Here is a 20,764-nt window from a genome sequence, read left to right on the forward strand (position 1 = left end):
AACTAGGAGAGGATATTTGTATGAGAAGATCCCTGGACAGGAGCTATGACTTTTCACCATAGGAAGCAGTCAGCCTATGGCATCTCTGCAGGGAAGGTGCCAGGGGAATAAGTATATTGAATCACTCTCCTCCAGCCTCCTGCTGGCACTACCCGTTGGCAGAGCCCAACCAGAAGCCAGAAGGCAAGGAAGTTCACTGATGTTGTCAATATAGTCCAGTCTCCAGTTGCACACAGTAATGTGGGAAGAGTGGAAAGCAGACCTGGAGGGACAATCAGAAGATACCCAGTACCGAAATCAAATGAGTACTTATGAGGAAAATCATATCCATTATAGGCAGAGAGGAAGAAACAGGCTCACACTACTAGGTATTGTTTAGAGCAAGCTAGATGGAAGAGTTTGTTGACAGAGAAGGGTATTTAACATCAGAACAGGCTTTCATATAATTGTGTCTCTTGAAGATCCTTAAAAATGGGAAACACACATCCATCTCTATGAAATGATTTGGGCAAAACTGTACTGATGAAAGAAGTGTGAGTAGCTAAGATGACTTTGAAGTGTCCTTGTAACTTGAGGTTATGGCATTCCAGGAGGAGTGATGGAAATCAGGGAACTGGATCTCGTGCAAAATATTCACAACTCTTTGAAATGGAAATTAGGCTATTCCAATTTAGGAATCAAATTAAAGCAAGTATTCAGGGTGTTAGCCAGCTGTGCTCCTGCCTGTTTGAAGTGGCAGCTAAAGGAGGGAGGCGTGCTTTTTCCTGGATGAAGCAGGATCTCACTCAGCCTGTTTTCATCTTTAGTTAGCACCTGTTGGCTTAGAGTGGTGGCAGCCGAGCAATCAGATGGTAGATGTGCCAAGTGTCTGACCTCCCCGTGTCTGCCGCCCCTCCCCCCAATCCCCGTGACACCTCTCCTGATACAGATGGACAGGGGCTGGTTTAAAATGACAGTTTCAAGTTCGTGTAGGAAGAGAAAGTTAATTCAAAGAAACAGCCAGACAAGCTTCCTTCTTCTGTAGGAATAACTATTATCGCCTTTCACCATGGCCTACCTGGGAACCCACTTTGCCTTCAGATCCCGCAGGCAGAAGACCAATGATGAGCTCCGTTGACATAGCATGTCCTTTATTCTTCACAAAGCTATTTGCAATGACTTCTTTCAGAGCTATCTCTACCGGCTGGAAAATATTCCCCTGGGTAAGTGAGTTAGAGCTACTAGATAAGGGACAAGAAATGACTGGAGCAACTGTGTGAGACTCTGGGGCTTTTGCAAAAGGAATTAGAACAGGGACACTTTCCAGATAAAAAGGACACACAACCAATGTCCATGGGCTTAAATGTTTCAATGACATTCTTTTATGGAAAGTGCAAAGACCAAGTATTGCCTGGCAGGACAAGCCTCTATTTGGGGACTTCCATGCACCTCAGACATGGGTAACTTGCTTCTCTGGGTGTTGGTTGCCTGAGTGTCAGGATTATAGAAATTAATTTCTTGAGTTTGGAAGGACATTTTTAGTATTTGCAAAAATTTAGAGGTGGGCAAATTAGGTAACTCAAAGATGAGAATATTAATACAGAAGCATATCAACAAAGAATTTTTTAAAAAGGCTAAACAATAATAGATCAAGGTTGTTGGTGTGTGTGGCTGTGTGTGAGTGTGTGTGTGTGTGTGTGTGTGTGTGTGTGTTTGTATGCATGAGTACACACTCCACATAATCCTTTCTGGCCTTTCTAAATTACAATAATAGTCCAAGAGCTTAAAAGGAGTAGATTTTAGTTTGGTCTTTGAATATTAACAAAAAAACTGGGCTGTAGTCTGTCTCCATTTTAGTTATTTCCTCTAGTTTTCAGGAATTGGACAATAGGGCAATAAAAAGCTTATCTGGTTTGTCTACACCACTTTTCTCAGCCTCTGTGAAAATGGTTACTTCAGGGCGCTCTTAACAACACTGAAGAGGAAATAACTTGCGATTAAGGAGTAAAGTATCTCCCTTTGATTTGTATTTTCCCCCCATGAAAGCAGGAACAGTGTGTATCAACCCCAGTCTGCTTTGTTAAGGTTGCTGAAAGCCCCATTGTACACTTGATGTGGCCAGGGTTTCCAGACGTGAAAGGAGCTACATAATTCTTTGTATTGCATTCAAAACTATGTTAGCAGCTTACCAAAGTCTCTTTCTATAAGTCCATTTCTGAAGGGAATCTTTAACTCTAGACATACAAATACTTTCATCTTATATTTATTTCTTATAAAAATTTCGCATTCATGACTCTATTTGATCCTCACAGCCATGCTATGCGATAGATAGGGTATTATTATTTTTCCACCCACCTTCTCACTCTTGCCCCCTATCTTATCTTTTCAAGTGAGGAAAAGAAAATTCAGAGATGGTGAGATCTAATCTAGATAGATCTCATCTAGATACCAAAGCAAGAACCCAAGACCAGGGCTCTTTCTGGTAGATAGCACTACACATGAGTAATTCTTTTAGGACATAGTGTGCATCTCATTTGTATTCAAATGGAAAAGTTAGAGCAGTCTATTTGGAAGGTGATGATGTTCTGACCACTCCACATATTGTCAGAGCATTGCTTTTCTGGAGACACTCTTTGGGCTCCACCTCAATAACAGTAGCTTGTTGGCTCGTGTTGCATTAGTCTGGAGAAAGATATTAATTACAATAACTTATGAGAGGTTCACTAAGGGGCAGATGACTGCCCGATTTTAAAAATAACTATTAGAAAAGAAACTCATCTCTGAAAGTAGCTAAAGATGAATTAAAAGACCCCAATAAATATTTATTAGACAAATTAAGGACCCTTTACTAATAATTAATTGCAGGTTACCAATGTCCTGAGTTCAAATTCTGGCACTGCTAGTGGTAGAGAAAATCACCTCTGCAAGTTACTAAAGTCTCTGAGCATCATTTTCCTCAAAACTGTGGGGCTGTTGGAGGATTAAATGCAATTATATATGTGAAACTAGCCAATGCTCAGTAAGCATTAGCTTTTTATCTCCTTCCTTAGAGTCAGATCTCTTTGAAAGTCATCACGTAGCCTTCCTTAGAACAGGCATTACCGAAGATGATAAGCTTAATTTGCTATATGGGAGTTTTCAGGCTGCAGTGGATATTAGTCTTTTCAGTTTGGAAATAAAACTCAGCCCCACTGAAGTGTTTTAGAGTTGGCTTCCCCTCCTTCTGATGATTTCAAGACTTCATAGAAATGAAAATAAAACCCTTCTTTTAAAAGGATGGGGAACCCTACTGTAGAGTCTGCACAGAGAGTTTGTTGTTTGGGGTAGTTATGGGAAGAACAGTGGCTAACCGGACTCTTTGATTCCTTCTTTCCTTCCTTCCTCCCTCCAACTGCCTGTGTTAGGCAGCCAGGCTCACACCAGCTCACCGTGCAGTGACATTCATTCACGGGAACATTTGCTGAAATATCCCCGACTAGCCTCAGTGATTCATGGAGAAGCAAGAGGATGCCTATTCAAAATCTCCAATGGAAAAGTTAGCTATGCCATTGAATACAACAGGTCTTCACAAAGAAATGGGAGCAAGCTTATTACTATTCTCAGTGGTTTACATATATTATCTCAGTTAATCCTCACAACAGCTCTATTATGTGGTGCCGTGATTTTCTCCACCCTATATCTGAGGAACAGAGGAAGTAAGTAGTGCAGGATTAGAATCCAGGCAGTCTAGCTCCACGGTCTGTCTTTTTTAACCACAAAATCATGCTGCCTCCCATTGTAAATGGCAACTTGACAAATGAGAGGAGCAATGTAAGTTTTACCACTTTTTTTGAATTGACAGGAATGCAAAACATAGTCTATGAGGAGCGCTGGCTTTCTACTGAGATAATCAACAAGATGGGCAGCCAGTGAGCAGGTTCATATAATCTAGTTTTACTAGCCCACGTTCAGCTGGAGGCTTGGAGTCAATGAATTTTCCAAAGGTGGCTGTTTGTGAACAAATCAGAGGTAGAATAGGAAAAAAATTCATATAAATCTCCAGTTTGTATACCAGTGCATGCAGGGGCCTATATATGGCCCAATTGGAGATGTTCATATAATTACTCCTCAGTAATTATTCTAGCACTATCCACAGCATATTTCTAGTAGATAGAAGTCAGCGAATAATTATTAATTATATATTGAGCAAGAATCTATTACTCCTGGACATTGTTAAAGGCTTAGTTTAACTTCACATTTAGAACAATAGTTCCACATGGTTTAGCAAAAGGAACAAAGGCTTTGCATTTATTTGTTTGTTTGTTTATTTTTAACATCTTTATTGGAGTATAATTGCTTTACATTGGTGTGTTAGTTTCTGCTGTATAACAAAGTGAATCAGCTATATGTATACATATATCTCCATATCTCCTCCCTCTTGCATCTCCCTCCCTCCCACCCTCCCTATCCCACCCTTCTAGGTGGTCACAAAGCACCGAGCTGATCTCCCTGTGCTATGCGGCTGCTTCCCACTAGCTATCTGTTTTACATTTGGTAGTGTATATATGTCCATGCCACTGTCTCACTTCGTCCCAGCTTACCCTTCCCCCTCCCTGTGTCCTCAAGTTCATTCACTAGGTCTGCATCTTTATTCCTGTCCTGCACCTAGGTTCTTCAAAACCGCTTATATTTTTAGATTCCATGTATATGTGTTAGCATACGGTATTTGTTTTACTCTTTCTGACTTAAGGCTTTGCAGTTAAATAGGTTTGGGTTAGGGCCTGGCTGTGACACTTCATTTCTGTGTAATATTGAGTAAGTTACTAAATCTTTCTGATTTTCTCATTACTTACCTGTAAAATGATGATTATAATGCCAGTTTTGTAGTGTCGTTGTGAGGATCAGAGTGTGAAGAGATGACCTGAGAGTGCCTAGCCTAATGCCTGGAACATAGGTACCCACTAATGGTTAGTAACCAACCCCCCCTTCACTTACCCCTTTTTAGAAGAATTAGGCTCTGAGGAGGAAATTGAGAACAATGGCCACGCCTTTGCCATCGCAATTAAAAACTAGAATTAATAAAAACATTTCCTATAATACACTTGGAACTTCCAAATGAAACTCAGCATACAACTCTTGGCATTTTTCAAATTGATTTCATCCCTGTGGTAGGCATTGCTGCACAACTTTTTGTACAGTGATCCATTTTCCAAATGTTTATTGTTACCTTTGCAGTGCAAATGCCGTAAGATCATTTTTTCACTTTAAAGAAATGAAGAACCAGATCATTTCCCTTTATTGAGCAGACTTTCAGATACACTGTGTTAGATGGATGAAATACGAGTTTTGGATTTAAATAGACCTAGGTTTAAATCCCAGTTGTGTCACTCACTGGCAGTTTAGTTAACCTCTTGATGCCCTGTTTTCTTCTGTAGATAATCACATTTATCTTACATATTCAGTTAGATATAAATGCTTAGCATATGTAGCACATATATACATATTTGATCAGTGATAGTTAATATTTTTTATTATTTGGGTATGCCTAATTAGGAGAGAAGATATATCCTCCTATAGTTTTTCGTAAACTACAAAAAGTGTGACTTATTTGTGATTATGCTGGTTTTTCCTTATAGCCATTCACTACTTTGCTGAACCTGTGTATTATTCAAAGAACAAAAAGCTAGACAATATTCCTTTATTCAGTGAACATTTAAAGGAGGTCTGCTATGTGTTAAGTGTAATTGTAAGTCCTAGGATTACAAGGAAAATAAAATAGAGCTTTATCCTGAGAGTTTAGTGTAGGAGAGAGACCCACAGATAATTTTTGTGGAATGTGGAAGTCATGTTAGAGACCACTACAGGATGCTGCAGAGGTGCAGAGGAGGCGTGGTGACTGCTGAATCAGCTTCTGACTCTTCTGATGCAAAATCTCACCATGAAAAACCTGTCCCCAGTATCTTCACCTGAATTCTGACCTTTTCAAATTTGACAGTGGGTCAGGTAGAACACTACAGTTGGAATAAAGAGTTAGGAAGACACTCAGCCAAGTGGGCAGGGGATGTGATGTGTGGTGGGAGCTTGAGTACATTCTTGCTAAAGAGGGGAAAGTGTATTTTCCCTCCTTTCCCCCCTCTGCTTACGTTATTTGTGTTGAAGGCTGAAAAGAATTTAGGGAACACTGAAATAGCTCTCAGTTGAAAAGAACAAAACCCACTAAAACTTTCAGGGTAGGCAGTGCATTATTTTAGAGGCAAGAAACACCAGACACCTAAAGCATGCAGGGAAGAAATAAAACCTAGAGGGCCTCTCAGGGTAACTCTGAGACTTGTTAATGATGACTTTCTAGCATTCTGGCACACACAGACCCTTGGATTCTACCAGGAACATTGATAAACTCCCACTTCCTACCCCTTCCTGTTGGTGAAAACACAGATGACTTTGGTTTTTTTTAGATTCCATATGTAAGTAAGATCATACATTATTTATCTTTCTCTGATTTATTTCACCTAGTATAATGCCTACAAGGTCCATCCATGTTGTCACAAATGGCAGGATTTTCTTCCTTTTATGGCTGAGTAATATTCCATTGTGCCTAGGTACATTTTCCTTCCTTCCTCCCTTCCTTCTTTCCTCCTTTCCTTCTTTCCTTCCTCCTTCCCTCCCTCCCTTCCTTCCTTCCTTCCTTCCTTCCTTCCTTAAATTTTTACCATTTCTTCTTTAATGGCTAAAATGAGAAGTCATCACCTACAAACCTCTTTCATGGAAGATCTGACACTTCATAAGGGCATCTTCTAGTTGGACTTTCTTTTCTCTTATAGACTAACTTGATTCAATATTCTATCTCCGATCATTTCAAACGTACCATTTAAATCTAGCCTACATATCCTCTGAAGACTCCCAGGTCAATTTTCAGTTGACAAACAGGTCTAACGTTTGGAATAAAGTCTAAAATAGTTATATCCAACTATTAAAAAGAGAAAAAGAAAAAGCTACTCAGCAAACATAGACACTTATCTCGCAACAAAATTTTTCTTAGAGAGTTCACGAGATCTTTGTTCTTCTTCAGGGCAAATTCACATATACTTTATTTTTATTTTTGTAAAAAGTAAGCCGTTGGAAGGTCCTTGGGAGTTCAGCTCATAATGTAGGTCAAGAAATAAGTACCGTATTATATCAAGAACTAATAGAGTGTCTGGTCTCTGTCTTAGACTACCCCAAGTTTCACAAAAACATTGCAATCATGCAAGAATAAGCCACTAGATGCATTTCTATAATAAAAAGGCACAGGCTGATGACTGATAACCTTATCTGAATCAGCTGGCACCATTGCAGGAGCTATCAAGAAGGGAGAACCTGGGGCTGGCCATTACACCTCATATATCTTTTTAGTGAAATGTTCCTGTCAATTAGGTGACAAGCCCATAACCATAAAAACGTACCTATTGAGTCTGACCCCTGCTGAGCTTGGCATTCACTTGTAGTCTAAATGTTGCTGGCATAATGGACCATTCCCATTTCCAGATTAAGGGTTTTAGTAAACTCCACCAACTTGTTGACTTAACCAGGTGATGATGAGTGTGGCTGTTTGCTGCTTTGGTTGGATCAACGAGAGAGTACTGGGCTGTGGCTTGCCTGTGATCCCAAGAAGCATTCAACTCTGGGAAGACTTGGTAAGCTGTGATTTCCTAGCCTGCTTTTCTGAGGCATACAGAAGAATTTGGAACAGTCATGTTTTTGGCATGGCAATGATTAATTTTTGTCGTCCCTGTTGAAATTATCAGCATTTCTTGAGCTACCTGTTCACACAACACTTTACCAAGTACTAGGGAAGGGGGACTGGTGTAGGTCAGTGGTTTCCAATGTTTTTGAACATGAGGGTGCTCCTTTTAATGTTTTATTTTCTCAATCAGTAACTAACTTGAGTATAAAATGTCAAAAAATCTATGTATTATTAATAGTTTTAAAAGATTTGTATTTTTAAAATGACAATCTATTGTTGGTTAATATATATGGGAGATATAGTATATAACATTGTTAGTCTCTAGAAAATAAAGTACATGGGAACTGATTCCTGTACCCCTTTTAGCAAATTCATGATCATTCAAGGGTCCAAATGTTGGCCACATCCAGTGTTTTCAAGTTGGGAAATACTGATTTAACTCCACAGATGAAGCATACTAAAATGGATGGTAGTAGTGTTTATTGGATTTTTAACTTTTAGAATAAAAATTTGGGATTATGTAACCATTGTTCAATTCAAAGCCAAGTAGTGCATTAGTGCAATGTCACAATCTTTGTTTACCTGAAGAAAAGTGTTCCTAGTTAAGGTTAAATAGATTGTCTTTTCTTATACTCCTTCTACATAAAATTATGTCATATTTTGGTTTGCTTCATATCCTGATTGTAACATTTTTATACTGTTGTATATTTTACTTCGAACTTTCAACTGTTTTATTTTTGTTGATTGCGGTTAAAAATATATCTTCCTAAGAATATCACTATGTCTCCTTACTTCTTACCTGCTATGTATTACCCAGAATCCAGTTCATTCTACTTCCTGAAGATATTTTTTTAAAACCTATGTTTTCTGTTGTAATATAAACTGATTTCTTTCTAGATCTGATAGTATCTGTCATTTTGGTATTTCTTTTCATTGGATTCCTGGGTTAATTTCATTGTATATCTTCTCTTGATTTTAACCCTCATTGGGCTGGAATATAGCTTCAAAAAACTTCTGAAGGATGAATCCATGGGAGGTAAATATTCTTTCACCATTTGAATGGTAACAAATTTTAGCCTCAAAATAATTTTCCCTCAGAATATTGATGTCACTGCTCCACTGTTTTCCAGGGTTTCTGATGAGATCTGTGTTATATGCCTGATTCTAGTTCTTTGAACATAGGGTTGCCAGATAAAATATAAAAGGCCGGCTAAATTTAAATTTAAGATAATCAACGAACAAATTTTAGTATAAGTATGTCCCATGCAAGTGTGATATTTCAACTGTACTTATACTAATAGATTATCCATTGATTATCTAAAATTCAAAACTAATTGTGTGTCCTGTATTTTTATTTGCTAAATCTGGCAACCCTACTTGAAGGTCAACAAACTTTTTCCCTCTAAATAACTTAATGATCTTCTCATTACTCTTTGTGATTTGAAATTTCCTAAGGATATATATAAATGTGACTTTTATTTAATTATTAATTATTTATATAATTATTTTTAAATCCATACTGCTCAGTACTTTTGGACTTTATAGTCTCTTTCACCTCTGGGAAATTTTTTTCTATTATTTCTGTAATAATTTTCTTCCCTCCATTTTCTGTTTTTGAGAATCCTAATTAGCTTGATGTTGGGTCTTCTGAATTGTCTTTTTTTAAAAAATATTTTCCAAATTTTCTTTTTGATTATAGCTCATTCTTTTCATTGAATTCTGAGCACTGATGGAATGTACTTAGCACTTTCAACTCATACAACTTTTGTTTATTTATTTATATTTTTTTGGCTGCGCTGGGTTTTCATTGCTGTGCGCGGGCTTTCTCTAGTTGTGGCGAGCGGGGGCTACTCTTTGTTGCAGTGCGCACGCTTCTCATTGTGGTGGCTTCTCTTATTGCGGAGCAGAGGCTCTAGGTGCACAGGCTTCAGTAGCTGTGGTGAGTGGGCTCAGTAGTTGTGGCTCACGGGCTCTAGGGCACAGGCTCAGTAGTTGTGGCACACAGGCTTAGTTGCTCCACGGCATGTGGGATCTTCCCGGACCAGGCTCGAACCCGTGTCCCCTGCACTGGCAGGCGGATTCTTAACCACTGCGCCACCAGGGAAGTACATGAATTAAGTCTTTACAGCTCTAATCTTTTTACTTCTGTTTTCCATATCAATCTTTTCCTTTATGTCCTGATAATTTACTCAACGTTATATTACAAAGTGTTTGGTAATCAAAATTTTAATTTCTAAGAATTCTTTATTATTCTTTAAATTATCATTTTCTTGACATCTTCGATTTATGGATGCACCTGTTCTCATACCTCTTCAAGGGTGTAAGTTTTTGTTTAGTTTTGGTTTAAATTCTCATTCATTTCCTGGATTATTTCTATTTCCTTTGGGGTCAGTTTTGATTGTCTATCTGTATCTTTGTTTTTCAGACTGCCATTTTACCCCCATGTGTTTGGAAATCATTATTTATCCATAGTTAGAAATGAAGGACAGGGGCAGTGATTTTAGGTAATGGAGAAGGTTTCCTCTGTTATATACTTCTCCACTGAATAGAAAGGATGACAAGAAGCTCTACATTTGCCGGTAGATCTTGCGAGACTCTGAGTATGAGGAAATGAGGTACTTGGAATCCTCTATATGCCAGAATGAGTAGTGTTCTAGGATTCCAACACTAACTGGTCTTTTTCTCCTAAAGCACTTAATTAATTTTTTTTCCTTTTTTTTAGAGAAGAGACATATTTACCCTCCCTAGGATTATAGCTGTGCTGCTTGTCACTTTTGTGGGGAGTGCATTGGTTGCCTCACCAGTTGGCCTGTAGACAGATTTTTTTGTTTTATTAACTCTTACTTCCTTTTGCAACTCTCCTGAGCTGTAATTTTTTTTTTTTTTTGCGGTACGCGGGCCTCTGACTGTTGTGGCCTCTCCCGTTGCGGAGCACAGGCTCCAGATGCACAGGCTCAGTGGCCATGGCTCACGGGCCTAGCCGCTCCACGGCATGTGGGATCTTCCCAGACCGGGGCACAAACCCGTGTCCCCTGCATCGGCAGGCGGACTCTCAACCACTGCGCCACCAGGGAAGCCCGCTGTAAATTCTTTAGCTCTGTTCCATCTGCTTTATCTGTTTTTTGTCTTCCAGAAATTTGTTGAAATCATGAATCCATTGATGGCCCCTTCTCATTTTCTTCACTGTTAAGGGTTGAGTTTATTAAAATGATTCTTGGGGAGTACTGGGGAGCAGGGAGGACAAATGCATATATTCAGCCTACAATCTTGAACCATAAGTTTCTCCCTTTTATCTCACTTTCTATCATTTCCTTCTGAATATCCTCTGATGAAAATATTTTATATCTGCAAATGTACCTTTTGGTTTAAAAAACACACTTAAATGCATACTCATTTACCACTCAGAAGTAGAACACATGTTTTTCTAAAAATAAATGTCTTAAAATACCTGAAATAATGAAATGACATAGTATATGTGAATATGCCTAGTACACTACCGGGTACAGAATAGTTGCTCAATAAATATTATATTTCTTTTTATTATTTTATTTTCATAAGATAGATCTCAAGCACATTTTCTGTAATGTTGGTACAAAGAGATATTTGGGTATGAGTTGCATAAAAAAAAAGAGATGAAAAAATAGCTATGCCTAATCTACCTCGTGATTAGAAGTAAAGATTAGTGATTAAATTCTCATAAAATATTTGAAGGTAAAAGTTACTTTGAAACTTGTGATATTATTTATTCTACTGTAGCAAACATTGTTCAGCTTTTTTTTAATACAGTGACAAGCTATTTTTAAAATTAAACTCTAGTGTTATTAAATCATGAAAATGCCACATGATTGTGGTTTATGCATGAGATACCTGAAGATCATAGGAGTTAAGAACTTTACCCAAGGTTACATAGCAAGTAAGTCACTGAGCCAGAACTCAAACCCAGATCTTCTGACATCAAACTAATACCCTTTCTCCCACAGCACAAATTTGCAGGCTTCTAAGAGGAAATTCAATGCATGATAAGAATAAACTTGTTCTGCCATTTAAATACTGATAAATATTAATAACATTTCATTTGCAGTGAAATTGTATGCTTTAACAAGTCAAGTCATCAATGGTGAGATGCACTTCTATGCCAGAGCTAAACTCTTCTACCAAGAAGTACCAGCTACAGAAGAGGGTATGATGGGAAATTTCATCGAACTGTCCAACCCAGATATCCAGGCCTCTCGGGAATTTCTTAGGAAATTTGTTGGGGTGAGTTATCCAACTGCAGTTTGATGAGGAGGCAAAGTCCTTTCAAACATTGAGCTCACATGCTTCTGTGTTGTTGCTTAAGTCATATTAAAGCCATATGGCTCAGCCAAGAGTTTAGTGTGAAAGCCTGTTTTAAGATGTTCAGAAAGGATAGGTCACATTAAATGACTGGTTTGTCCCACTTGGCATTTCACCCTCCTAGCACCAGCTAATATCTTATGCTACAGGGGAAGGTGAACTAGCAGTGTTAATATTACAATTAGTGGATTAAGAAGACTTCTCTTTCGGAGTCTCATAGATAAACAGTTGATACCCAGATGATTGATGAGAGATCATGCCATTTTGGGTTTTGGGGTGATTTTTTGAGTCCCTGTAATAAAAATTCCATGTTGTAAGGAAATGCAAGCTTATGTTCAGTCTAAAAGTGGTAAGTATAGTAGAATCTCTTTATATTATTCTATACATAGTTGAGACATTGCCTTGAAAGAATGTGATCCCTTTGTAGACTTGGTGTTGGGTGAAACTCCACTTCCTTACTTCCACGTCATATGAAGATGGATCATATACTGTAGGGGCCAAAATCTTGGGCTCTAGAGTCATTACAGTTCTTCTTACTGTATAAGCAACCTTGGGCTTATTCCTTAAATGCTCTTAAACCTCAATTTTTCACCTGTGACTAGGGCATAACCACAGAACTCACCTCATAGGATAATGTGAAGCTCAAATGAGATAATATAAGTCAAGTGCTTACTTTAGTGCACATAATTATTGCCCAATACATCTAATTTATTGCTACTACTACTAATAACAAGCTTTCATAAAATGCATTCATTATTTTTTTTTTTTTTTAATTTTTTTTTGCATTCATTATATTTTAAGGAGCTTCATTCAGTTGTTAGAATAGACTTACCCCACACAATAAAGCTATTGTTGGTTCTACTGAGAACAAAGTCCTACCCAGCAAATAGGTTTTGTTCCAATTCACTATGAAGTCATTCGTTTAAAATTTGGAGTCCATTTTATTCTAATGAAGGAAACATTAAGAATATTATGAATATTTGGGGTTATGTTGTCAACCTATTTAGAAGCATAACATTAATAATATCCCTAGTGTTGAGGTGAGGTTCACTTCACATCCAACTTCCCTAGAGCACCCTTTGCCTGAGTATAGAAAAAAGGATAATGATGGAGCACCCATTGGGCCAAAGTGGACATCAGCTGTGGCCATAAAGACTATGGAGCTAGGGCTGTTGGCTGGGGCTATTTCTAGGTCAGGTTAACCTGGAATATTTTTAAATGAGTGTTGCTGACTGATTTCACTGAGCACTTTTTTTTTTATTTTTTTTTTTTTACTGAGCACTTTTTCTGAGATAGTCAGTCACTCTGATAAGCACTTTAGAAGCACTGTCCTATTTACTCTTCATAATAATTCTGTGAGGTAAGTACTATTATCATTTCTTGTTTTCACAGTTGTGGAAACTGAGGCTTGGAGAGGTTAAATAAGTTTTTATGGTTACGCAGTTGGTAAGAGACAGAGCTAGGACTTACGCCTGGCAAGGTCTGTCTGACACCAAACTCCCTGCTCTTATCCACGACATATTTTTTCCATTTGTCTCATGAAGCAGAAAAATCCCTGCTTTGTGTGTGTGTGTGTGTGTGTGTGTGTGTGTGTGTGTGTGTGTGTGTGTGTGTGTGTATACCACAGACCTCAACTCTCCTCCAGTCTGGCCAAGAGCAATCCCTCCTGCTCGCCTCATGGTGAGGCTGACTTTGATCCCAGTGCATTTCAGAAGCTTAGTTAGTAATCCAGCTGTCTTGTCACTCCATGTGGAATGCCAAGCTGACCACAGGGATGCTGGTCAGACAGAGCCCATACACACGCCCATGGACCCGGGAAAGGAAACAGCCTTGTGCTTGCATATTTATGTTGGAAAAGAGCAGCCTGCTCTTTTCAAACAAATATAAGGAGTCCTTCTTAGTAGACTAGGCTCATTGTGAAGCTGTGACCTCTAACTAAGTACAAACACAGTCTTTTTAAAGAAATGATATTTTGGTACTTTGACCTTAATAATATGCTAAATTAGTATCCAGGTCAAGATACAAGGAGTTAGGGAATATGAGTATCTGACATGATTTATCCTTGTGTCAACTGGGAAAAGACAGATTGTTTAATTTAAAGTTTTTCTTTCCTTTCAACACTTAGTGACATGAGACAGTGGGAAAAGGTGTTTAAACTTGTTGCAAATGTGCTTACTTTAGCAAATAAACAAATGATACCAAGATGATGTCAACAGCATAGCTGATAACATTCCTTACTTCTAGCTGTCTATTGGGGAAAGTAGAAATTTATAAAAAGTAATTGGTATTTGATGATATTTATCTCTTGACATTTCTCAGAGATTGGATGACTAAAAAATTGGGGGCTAACTTGTATTTCATGGTTTTTATAAAGTGGCATTTAGCACTTTCATTTTAGTTTTTTTTTTGCGGTAAGTGGGCCTCTCACTGTTGTGGCCTTTCCCATTGCGGAGCACAGGCTCCGGACGCGCAGGCTCAGCAGCCATGGCTCACGGGCCCAGCCGCCCCACGGCATGTGGGATCTTCCAGGACCGGGACACGAAGCCGTGTCCCTTGCGTCGGCAGGCAGACTCTCAACCACTGTGCCACCAGGGAAGCCCTCATTTTAGTTTTAAACTCCAGTGGAAAGAAGGTAAAATAATATTCTTCAAGACAAAGTACATAGGCAGAATCAAAATGAAAATGAAATTTCTAAGAATATTTCACTATTTTATATGAATCCATAAATATGAAGATAGGATAATAAATGAAAATAACAAAACATCTTGTTTTGAAATCACACATTGTATGTAGTTCTGGTCACATTCATGGAAGAGCATCAAATTTCAATCCAGTCACAGTAGTGGGCAGCTATGGTATCCAAGAGGCTAGAGATGTTGTTCCCAAGATCAGCCTTTAAATGTCCCTTCTCAGAGGTGCTGCATGTGAATGAGAGACAGAGGAATAAATGTGGTGCCAGGATATGAGGTAGTGCCAACCATGTGGAGTGATATGCAATAAAGAGAACTAGGCAGTAGTGGCGAAGGGCTAAGGTGCTCAGGATTTGAGTGAAAGGCATCTTTTGTATTTGTAAATAACTTGTTTCAAGGATAACTGCGGTCAGATATCACACATCTAAGTTGGTGAAAAATACACATCAGAGGATGTGCATTTTCAAGGAAGTTCTATTGCAAATATTTCACCTCTTTGGGCCTCAGTTTCTTTGTCTGAAAAAGTAGGGAGATTAGACATGAATGGTTTTAAAACTCCAGGGTTGTACTGATATCCTTCAAGGGCTTATTGGGAGAATGATAGAAAGGCTGAGTGGGTGAGGCCCTGCCTCACTTTAACCAGAACAGCTTCATATTTATTTGTTCATTGAGAAAAAGGAGTTAAGCTGTTTTAAACTTCTTGAAATCCTCTGGCATAGATCTCTGTTGTCTCTGTTTTATTGTCCCACTTGCTATAATAATGTGAGCAACACAATCAGTAGAGGCTTTAGGGCTAAATAATGATAAGAAAAAATTATAATGAGAATCTCTAGTTGAGCACACAGATTTCAACTAAAGTCATTTTCAGTAGCTTAAAATAATTTCCCTGTATTTCCCTCCATCTTGTTTATGTTATAAATTTATTTAAATGATGCTACTTTTATGGCCTTCATAACATAAAACTTTAGCCTAGGCCTTTTAATGAATTAGCTTAGTTTATATTATAATATCTGAATGAGGGATGTAGCATATTGTAAGTAGGAATGGCAAACAAGTGGCACATGTACTACCACTTCCCATTCCCATACTCAAGGCAGACGTAACTAATCAATCATAGACCTCTTCCTGGTAAGTCTGAATGAAGCCTTAGAATTCTCTTCAACATAACGTTAGACAGCTACTAACAAGGGAACCAGAGTTGTGGCACTTGAGGTGACAGCCCTAAGGTAGAACTGGCTTTGGATTCACACAGTTCACTGTTCAAATTCTAGTTCTGCCATTAGTTGGGTGATATTAAAAATGTCTAAGGGTCCTCATCTCCAAATTGGAGAATAATCATTATCTTGTGGGGCTTTTTGATTACTATAGTTATTATGGATGCAAAGAGCTTGCTACACACAAGCAGTCAATAAATTGTGATTATTATTATTTCCTCTGAAAAGAAACTACAATTACTTCACTTTTTGTTCTTCTTTGTTCTTGCTGTAAGGAAGGCCTTTTGAGTGGACTGGAAAGCAGTGTTTCTGATGTTTCCTTCTGCTTAAACTTCACCTTTTGATCCTTAGCCAATTTTTTTTTTTAAAACCCTTAGGTCCTGAGAAATCAAGAGTAGACTTTCTCCTTAAGATCTTGATTGACAACTTCAAGTATCTTGTTACTGTAATTTCTAGCACAAAACCTATTCAGCAGCCATCCCAACTGTGACCAAATAATTTAGACCAGCTGAATCTTATATATATATATATATATATATACACACACACACACACACACACACACACACACACACACATATATATGTATATATGCACATACACATATATATACATCATAGATATATACTGGTCATGTACACATACATATATGTATATATGTATATGTGTATATTACTTTATAGAAGCAAATTTGAGAAAGTTTTTATTGGCTGATTTCCTCCTATCTCTACCCCCTATTCATCTTTCACCATCAGTTAATTTAATGCAGAGATTTACTTTAAAAACATTTCAGGGCTTTTGTGCCCAATAAATCATGTAGCTTCTGGTATAAAAGCAGAAAACAATTTTTAGCATGAAAAGAGACAAGGGGACTTTGCTGCAACTACCTTTTATCCTCATGAATGTGCTGTGTGTCACTGAGGCTGAGTTTGAAGTAAAATCCTGGCCTGAGAATGGAACAGTTTGCATTTCCTCAGCTCAAGTCTTAAAAATTATCTTCCACACAAGAATAGTAGATAATTCAGAGCCCCCAAAATCACTTCTGAAAAAAATAAAATTTCAGTTATCCATCCCAGTATGAATTGAAATGTTTTCATCGCATGAATTTGAAAAGTAATTTTAAAACTCTGAAAGACTCTCACTGCTTTGCTCTCTCTTTTTTTTAACAAGGCAATAAGCTATGGTGCAGGTCCATTTAGCTGTGGGTTTGACCCAAATTTACAGTTAACAAAGTTCTATTTTCATAGGGCTTTCAAAGGCCCATTTATCTTAGAGAAAATTATCCAGTTTTCAAACTTAAGACATTATTTTCTAAAATCCTATTTTGAAATTCTTTGAAAGACCTATATTTGAATAAAATAAAGAAGGCAAAAACTAGACATGATTGGATTTTTTTTGAAAAAAGTCATTGGATATTTTATAACTTGATTGTGGTAGTGTTTACGTGCCTGTATACATTTGTCCAAACTCATTGAATGGTATACTTAAAATAGTACATTTAATTATATGAAATTGACCCAAATAAAGTTTATTTAAGGAGGTAATTGAGTGTCCAAACTCAGGGTGAGTGTCTGTTCCTGAAGTATTCCACAGGGTACCTTTCTGCAGGGGTCTGGGAGAGCTGGGACAGACGGTGCCCTGGATTGCGGCTCTGGGATAGGAAGGGTCAGCAAGCATGTCCTGTTGCTGGTTTCCAACACCGTGGAACTTGTGGACATGATGGAATCGTTCCTCCTCATGGCACAGAACTACCTGCAGGTCAGAGGGGACAAGGTAGAAACCTACCACTGCTACAGTCTGAAGAATTCACACCCCCACTGGGGAGATACGATGCCATCTGGATTCAGTGGGTCTCTCTCTGGTTAGTCCTGCATGGCATTGCATCTGCCATTCTTCCCTTTCCAGATAGAGAAGAAGAAAACACATGGGGCTGATTGGAGGATTTGTGGAGGCAGAATAAGGACACAAAGGGAGATCTGGCTATAGTTGTGCTTAGAACAGTTAGCTAGGCTTAGGTATCATGGGAACTCCCCCAAAGCTCTGGTCCTCCAGATTTCTCCCATAACATCCTCTGAACAAGCTTGACAATTCCCATTCTTAGGGATGGAGTGACTTCAGACCAACCTACATCATAGAAGAAACCTAAATATTTGAAAAACTTTAAAAAGTGGGGACAAAAAGAGTCTATCCCCATTTACTGGAAAAACTAGACTTTCTTAGATTTAAATTCCCAGGAAGTGAGACAGCGGTGAATTGGATTTTGGTCTGAGTGTGTGTGTGTGTGAGACACAGAGGAATGATGACAGAGTTCGGCTGTCCAGGGGACATGGAGGGAACCCAAGGGATGAGCAATAGTTTATCTTGTGCCTGGGAGGTAGATAGACTAGGTAAGGTAATATCTATTTTTTAGAGCATACACTGATTCACCTCAAAGAAGATACCTGTCCTCTTATCTAAATTCTCAAAGCCTCCTGCAGCAAAACAATTCAGGCTATTAAATAATTCATGAATGAGTGAACAAATGAGCTCCTGATTTGTAGCCTTATGGTTGGTCTGTCTTTCCTACTCACCTCCTTTCCCACCCACCCTTTCATCCTGTTCCCCATTTTACTTGGCCTCACCTGTTGGGTACCTGACTGTTAAAGACCTTCTTACATTTCTTTCCCGGTGCCGACATGGCCTGAAAGAAAACGGCATCATCATACTGAAGGACAGTGTGGCTCAGGTGGGCTGCATCTTCCATCTGTGTGACTCGGGATATGGACATCCTCCAGAGCCTCATTAGGAAGAGTGGGCTGGTGGTGCTGGGCCAGGAGAAGCAGGACGGCTTTCCAGAGCAGTGCATCCCAGTGTGCATGTTTGCACTGCATAGCGATGGACACTCCTGACCAGCAGTGGGAGTGAACGGCTGCACTGCATGGTAGTGCTTTTTTTTTTTTTTTTTTTTAAACATCTTTATTGGGGTATAATTGCTTTACAATGGTGTGTTAGTTTCTGCTTTATAACAAAGTGAATCAGCTATACATATACATATGTTCCCATATGTCTTCCCTCTTGCGTCTCCCTCCCTCCCACTCTCCCCATCCCACCCTTCCAGGCTGTCACAAAGCACCGAGCTAATATCCCTGTGCCTTGCGGCTGCTTCCCCCCAGCTATCTACCTTACTACGTTTGTTAGTGTGTATATGTCCATGACTCTCTCTCGCCCTGTCAAAACTCACCCCTCCCCCTCCCCATACCCTCAAGTCCGTTCTCCAGTAGGTCTGCGTCTTTATTCCTATCTTACCCCTAGGTTCTTCATGACATTTTTTTCCCTTAAATTCCATATATATGTGTTAGCATACGGTATTTGTCTTTTTCTTTCTGACTTACTTCACTCTGTATGACAGACTCTAGGTCTATCCATCTCATTACAAATAGCTCAATTTCATTTCTTTTTAAGGCTGAGTAATATTCCATTGTGTATATGTGCCACATCTTCTTTATCCATTCATCCGATGATGGGCGCTTAGGTTGTTTCCATGTCCTGGCTATTGTAAATAGAGCTGCAGTGAACATTTTGGTACATGACTCTTTTTGAATTTTGGTTTTCTCAGGGTATATGCCAAGTAGTGGGATTGCTGGGTCATATGGTAATTCTATCTGTAGTTTTTTAAGGAACCTCCATACTGTTCTCCACAGTGGCTGAACCAATTCACATTCCCACCAGCAGTGCAAGAGTGTCCCCTTTTCTCCACACCCTCTCCAGCATTTATTGTTTCTAGATTTTTTGATGATGGCCATTCTGACTGGTGTGAGATGATATCTCATTGTAGTTTTGATTTGCATTTCTCTAATGATTAATGATGTTGAGCATTCTTTCATGTGTTTGTTGGCATTCTGTATATCTTCTTTGGAGAAATGTCTATTTAGGTCTTCTGCCCATTTTTGGATGGGGTTGTTTGTTTTTTTGTTATTGAGCTGCATGAGCTGCTTGTAAATTTTGGAGATTAATCCTTTGTCAGTTGCTTCATTTGCAAATGTTTTCTCCCATTCTGAGGGTTGTCTTTTGGTCTTGGTTATGGTTTCCTTTGCTGTGCAAAAGCTTTGAAGTTTCATTAGGTCCCATTTGTTTATTTTTGTTTTTATTTCCATTACTCTAGGAGGTGGGTCAGAAAGGATCTTGCTGTGATTTATGTCATAGAGTGTTCTTCCTATGTTTTCTTCTAAGAGTTTGATAGTTTCTGGCCTTACATTTAGGTCTTTAATCCATTTTGAGCTTATTTTTGTGTATGGTGTTAGGGAGTGATCTAATCTCATACTTTTACATGTACCTGTCCAGTTTTCCCAGCACCATTTATTGAAGAGGCTGTCCTTTCTCCACTGTACATTCCTGCCTCCTTTATCAAAGATAAGGTGTCCATATGTGCGTGGGTTTATCTCTGGGCTTTCTATCCTGTTCCACTGATCTATCTTTCTGTTTTTGTGCCAGTACCATACTGTCTTGATTACTGTTGCTTTGTAATATAGTCTGAAGTCAGGGAGCCTGATTCCTCCAGCTCCTTTTTTCGTTCTCAAGATTGCTTTGGCTATTCGGGGTCTTTTGTGTTTCCATACAAATTGCGAAATTTTTTGTTCTAGTTCTGTGAAAAATGCCAGTGGTAGTTTGATAGGGATTGCATTGAATCTGTAGATTGCTTTGGGTAGTAGAGTCATTTTCACAATGTTGATTCTTCCCATCCAAGAACATGGTATATCTCTCCATCTATTTGTATCATCTTTAATTTCTTTCATCAGTGTCTTATAATTTTCTGCATACAGGTCTTTCGTATCCTTAGGTAGGTTTATTCCTAGATATTTTATTCT

At 38.6% G+C, this 20,764-nt stretch overlaps 1 protein-coding gene across 1 annotated transcript; it reads left to right on the plus strand.

Annotated features, from left to right (window-relative positions):
• Positions 1-1,048: 1,048 nt before the first annotated feature.
• On the plus strand, positions 1,049-18,808 carry METTL11B (methyltransferase like 11B). The gene is given in 6 exon segments (XM_032636473.1): positions 1,049-1,202; positions 11,763-11,938; positions 17,529-17,718; positions 17,721-17,775; positions 18,546-18,665; positions 18,667-18,808. Coding segments are annotated over 6 exon segments (837 nt in total).
• Positions 18,809-20,764: the final 1,956 nt, after the last annotated feature.

Source organism: Phocoena sinus, chromosome 1 (assembly GCF_008692025.1).
Source record: "Phocoena sinus isolate mPhoSin1 chromosome 1, mPhoSin1.pri, whole genome shotgun sequence".
Classification (NCBI taxonomy): domain Eukaryota; kingdom Metazoa; phylum Chordata; class Mammalia; order Artiodactyla; family Phocoenidae; genus Phocoena; species Phocoena sinus.